The 6,000-nt window shown below is 30.4% G+C and overlaps 1 protein-coding gene across 3 annotated transcripts in view; it reads right to left on the bottom strand.

Annotated features, from left to right (window-relative positions):
- Positions 1-3,394: 3,394 nt before the first annotated feature.
- LOC106467878 (peptidyl-prolyl cis-trans isomerase FKBP8-like) overlaps positions 3,395-6,000 on the bottom strand; it is a 40,960-nt gene continuing 38,354 nt past the window's right edge. For 2 of the 3 annotated variants that reach the window (XM_013928259.2, XM_022396090.1), the window contains exons 11-12: positions 5,214-5,348; positions 3,395-3,949 (exon numbers count right to left, since the gene is read on the bottom strand). In XM_013928259.2, the coding sequence (XP_013783713.1) occupies positions 3,869-3,949; positions 5,214-5,348 (216 nt within the window). In that variant the 3' untranslated portion in view covers positions 3,395-3,868. The remainder of the gene's footprint in view (positions 3,950-5,213; positions 5,349-6,000) is intronic. The other variant, XM_013928261.2, reaches the window with a different exon arrangement.

The raw sequence follows: 6,000 nt of genomic DNA on the forward strand, positions 1-6,000 counted from the left end.
CATTGTTAGTAAGCAAATAACTGGTTAAGAAACGATCTTATGTACTGATACATCATACTAAACCGTTTCCAGAAAAGTATAAATGACCTTCTCCATGGAACTATTAAAGGTTGCATACCTTGGCATGGAGTGGTTGTGAAGTCTCATTCTAGAGAAATTTTCATTAACTGCAATACAAACAAAGAATATGCTTCAGATACCTTAAACACTTGCTGTAAACTTTATTACAGGTACACAAATGTTTTCTGTAGATCTTTACCATTTCAGAGATGCTGTTAAAGTATTAGTGAGTGAAAGGACATTGTCAAAATATTTTATTTCAAATGTATACTTACTTTATTTTTTTGTTTAGAATGAAAAATATGCAGCTATGTTTGGCTTATTTAAAACACAGTCAGACATACCATAATTAATATTTACAGCTGTCAAAAAAAAATGTGTAAAAAACCATTTGACTGAAAATATGGTTTACTTTTTTTATATAAGTTTATTTAAATTGGGTAATATTTTTGTTAATATTTTACCTTTTGAATACCTAAACACAGTTCTTCTAACTATCAAGTAGTGTGTTTGGAATGAAACCTGAAGTTATCGTCGGATTTTCTGAAACGTCTAGAAACTGTAGTTTCCTAGTTCATAAGAATCTGTAATTGTGACTTTCTACTGAAATAAAATTTCTACTAGCTTGACATATCCAAAATCCATCAGTTTGCTTATGAATGATTAATTACAAAGTTTTTGTTGTAATCCATGATTGTGGCTTACAAATACCCGAATCTATCTTTATTTTAACTTTCTGGGTGAAGATTGCGGTAACTAATTCCTAACCCATCCTTGACCAAGACAATCTAACCTAGGACAAATTGAAACTAAACCTGACACATTGTATACAGTTAAAGGTCCATTATAATGTGTCAAAAGTCTTTAAGAAGTCCAAGTAATGAAACACACAAATGTTTTTTGGCATTTTCTTATGAAAAACTGGAAATTCACTAGCTTTGCTAGAAATGGTTGGATGTTAGTAAAATAGAATTTATAGTGTTTTTAATGATGTATTTTGTAACACTAAGAATTAATAAAAATCAAAGGTGTTAAAAGCCTTTATTTTTGTCTGAAAACTGCAAAAAAAATGTGGATATTTGCCAGTTATTTTCATTTTGTTACAGCATAAATTTGTTTGCTTTTGCTGCATCTTATATATAAACATTTCAGTTAATGGTCATTGACAGTACTCAAAAAGTAAGCACTGTTAGTCCTAAAAGAAGGCATCTGATGACAGTTTATCTTGGAACCAATAAAAAATTCCACTTAAATTCAGCGGGAAATGTTTAAGCACTACCAGACTTTTTCTTAGAGTTGATGGTTCTAGGAATAAACTTCTTATACTTAAGAACTGCTACAAAACCTTTTTCTTTCTGATCTCCGAGGATGGGTTTAAATAGATGAAAACAGAACAACAACATGATTTATAAATGACCACTCTTCAAGAACAACAATCCTTCAGGTAAAATGTTTACGACAAATCAACCCGAAAGAGAATTCCTTAGTTTTCTAATCTTTATTTTGCCGGAAATGTAATAAAAATAATATAATCATAAATGCAAGTAAGTAAATTTTAGTTATGGTTATGTTAAAAATTAAAAAAAAATGTATATATATATATATATAAGTTATGACAAACCAAACAGAATTAATAAATTTAACTCCCGATTAATGCTGATGTTTGACCAGTGTTTTTTTCTTTGATTATGAACCTCTTTAAACAGACAAGCTTCTATATATTGTATTTCTAAAAAAATTATTAGTTGTCAGCAATGATTTTCATATCAATAATTACAGCCATCTCGCTAATGTTTCTCAGGTGTGGATTAGTTACATTGGTTTTTCAGGTGTGATGCAAAATCACTTTTGGTAAAACATTTCTTAACTCATCACAGCTAAGAAAGACAGACTGGCAGATTATGACTTTATCATCACGTACCCAGGTTTACATTGCTTGGAATGTGAATAGCTTCCCTGTGGTTGGCTGTAGGTGATGACTTATCTTAGCTGGATTAATTCTGTGTATTCTAAACAAAACTTGTATTTATTTGTGCTTTTGATATGTTGTGATAACTACTCTATTGTTTACTTTTTCCTTGAATACACTAGTAAAATAATTTTACTGCCAATTGTTGTTTCCATTATTAAAATAATAGTTTACCTCATTAACTGAATTATTCCAGTTAATACTGGTGGAAAAAAAACCCAATAAAATGCCAACCTCAAACTTGTTTAAATAGTGGTTGTCAGGAACGTCGAGAGCCAGCATGGGCCCCGGGGCAAACATCCTCACTGGGCTCTCTTTCTCTTTTTTAACATTTTCAAGAATTTATTAAAAAGATCCTAAATTAGGACAGCAAAAGAAGTAAGAATTCATCATTCGTTGTAAAATAACAAGAATACTTGTACTGAGATCTGTGTTTCACTTCTGTCCCAATTTCTCTGGATGAAAGATACAGAACCTGTTTTGGGTTTGTTTTTTTTCAACTTAAAAGATAGAAACACTACAATCACTTTTAATATTGCCTGGGTCACATTGTGAATTGTTATTTGACTGATGTAGTCAATGAATTTGCTTCTGTCAAGTTCCACAAGTTATTTTCCAAAACCAAAATTATAAAGTAGGGGTGTAGTACCCCCCTTTTTTTCTAGAAATTAAGCACTGACTGAAATACAATAAAACCTGAAAGGTTGTGATGGTCTTGCATCTTTCAAAACTATTGTCAGTTGAACAGTTGCAAACAATGTGTACTTATTCTTTGGCTTTTCTATTATATAACATAAATACTAACTGTTTGGCTGGAACTATCCTTTAAGTAAGAGTCCTTGCATGTTGTCTTTTCTATGAAACTCCTCCAAAACAACTTGCTACAAATGGTACATTTGGTATTTCTAACTTTAACATCACCTTATGTAAAGCATGGGCTAAACTGCCAGGTCAGAAACTTTAAAAGTTCAAGAATAGTCATCCCTAATTTACAACTGATGACTAGCGGGTGAGCAATATGCCACCTACACGGCTAGTCTTACTCAAAAAAGCAAAATTGACTATAACAACTATAGTGTGTTTGGCAGTGTACTGTGGCTCAAGTTTTGGGCCTCTTTATCCACAGACCACTATGCTTATACCCTGTCTTTTAAGCACAATTAAATAAATTATTTTTTACATCTGAATAAACTTTAGAGCATCATGGATCATCATGCACTATTCAAATTTGCTTTCTTAATACAAAGAATGTAGTCTTCCTATCAGGAATTCCCAAACACATAAAAACATTCAGTTCCTTGAAACATTTTGAGTTTTATGACAAAATTGTCATAACTGCTCTATTGACAGAATAAGACAAACAACTAATTATCACAAGTTTTATTTGGACTTAGCATAAAGTTTACAAAAACTACATAGATGTTAAGATGGAATAAACAATTTGACACCTAAAATTCTTCCCTTTTTCAGTTGGCTTTCCATATCAAAAATTGATCAGAACTTAGAACATTCAACAAAATTCACAACAACCAGGCTAGGGATAATAAACCGTAAATCAGTGGTACTAACACTTGCAGATGTTGAATGTCTGTATAAATGAAAATAACAGACAGACACAAAGAAACTTAAAGTGATATTATATATTAAAAAGTTTGTTTCATTGAAATCAATGCCTGATTTTTCAATGAGTAAAATATAATGATATTCTAATTATGGTAGTTTGTAATCTTGGTAATTTTCTTTTTCACTGAAGATCACATTATAATTACTTTTCAAGTAAAGAATTACTCTTCTCCAGTTTTTACACCTTCAACCATCAAGAAGTAAACGTTTGTTCAGTCATCCATGGAGATGCCGATAGACAGCAACACTAAGCACCACTGCCATAATTCCTCCTACAATCAGGCTCCAGCTTCGTAGCTAAGAACAAAAAAGGAGTTAACTGAATCAATTATATCACAAGAAAGTAGTATTTTAAACTAGGGATGTTTACTTGCAGAAAAACATCATGACTCTTCCACATCTGTATGACATGTTTTTGATTAAATGACGTTTTACTATATACTAAGAAATAAGGATTACCCTTACTGCTATGAAGATTGTATTATTTCTGTTAAAGTACATGCTCAGTGGCCACCTCTGAATAATTTTTAGATTTAAGGTAATGTACGTAATAAGTACAGAAGTATTGACACATTGTTTGTTTATAATGTTTACAAAACTATAAATATTGTTCAATTCAATAAAATTACAGTCACCAAAGTTTTAGTGACACATGAATTACATAAAATGTAAATATCATGAACTTCAATAAAATTAGTCAGCAAAGTTTTAGTGACACATGAATTACATAAAATGTAAATATCATGAACTTCAATAAAATTACAGTCAGAAAAGTTTTAGTGACACATGAATTACATAAAATGTAAATATCATGAACTTCAGTAAAATTACAGTCAGCAAAGTTTTAGTGACACATGAATTACATAAAATGTAAATATCATGAACTTCAATAAAATTACAGTCACAAAGTTTTAGTGACACATGAATTACATAAAATGTAAATATCATGAGCTTCAATAAAATTACAGTCAGCAAAGTTTTAGTGACAAGTGAATTACATAAAATGTAAATATCACGAACTTCTCTCTGGTAATTTTTCTTCACCTGACACGTAAACACAACACAACTTTTCCTGGACTTTCACAACGAGGAGAAAATACAAAGATTTGTCAGATTTTCAGAAATTTCAAACCAGTAGATAGTATGTAGCTATAATTTTATCACCTTAAAGCTATATGGACAGTTGCTAAGCCTAATAATATGTAAACTTTTTATTAAATTAATAGTCAATGTATAGAGGTCTTATCTTTAATTTTCTTTCTTTAAAAAAGGTATTAAGATATTTTTTAAATACCTTTCCTAAAGATAGCTTTCAATAATTTATGAAGATAGATTTTAGAAAACTGGATATTTTACAAAACAAAACATATGCTATACATACTTTATTGATGGACTTTTCGCTTTCATCTTATAGTTCAACTATTTTGACCATCAGTTTATTCTGGTTACCATCTGTTAATTCTGTGTTTAAATAAACATGGGTCTCATACTGGTTCACTAACTCTCAATTAAAACTTTATAAAACGACATATCTCTTTGTCCGTCTCTTATCTATACTCACCAAAACTCTCACCTGTGACTTGGGTTGTGAGGAAGGGTTGTCGGTTGTTCCAAACATGCGTCTGTACATGGCCTTTTCTGCTTTTTCTTCATGTTTCTTTTTCAATGTTAGCTTGGCCAGTTCTTGATGAATTATCTTGTCGAATAAAAGAGCCAAAAAGTCTGAGCAGCTTAAAATTAACTTATCATCGAGTTGACAAACACAACATCTAGAATGAGTTTTATTTTCATATTCAATACACAGTGATCTTTTTTGTAAATAAACAATACATTAAAGAATAAAAATATAAAACTACTACTTAACATATGGAATTAAATACTTTTAAGCATGCTAATCTAAAAAACAATTTTGAATACGAATGCACCTTACACTACTGTGAACCTAAAATTTCAAGTCTACATGAAATTCGTGAGGTCCAAAATTTTTTATTCAAGTCTATTTATGTTACTGGAAGTTTGAAAGAAGTCTACATGATGTTGCTAAGTTTCAAAACTTTCATGACTGTGACGAGATTCTGAAATTTTATTGTGAACTGTTTCTGATACTGCTCTGAATCTGAAAGTACGATTTTGGATACCATAATGTGATCTAGAACTTTTGATTACCAATCATTCTGCGAGTCTGAAACTGTAAATTTGAATATCAGTTTAAAAAGTATAAAAAATAAGGATTCAAAGCATGTAGTCACAAATCTTTCTGATACTGCTGATCCTCTGAAACTAAAATTTGGAATAACAGGAATATGATATTAAAAGTTTTTCACAAATTTTTGTGATACTACTGTGAA

The sequence above is a fragment of the Limulus polyphemus genome, unplaced genomic scaffold (genome assembly GCF_000517525.1).
Source record: "Limulus polyphemus unplaced genomic scaffold, Limulus_polyphemus-2.1.2 Scaffold2776, whole genome shotgun sequence".
Taxonomy (NCBI): Eukaryota; Metazoa; Arthropoda; class Merostomata; order Xiphosura; family Limulidae; genus Limulus; species Limulus polyphemus.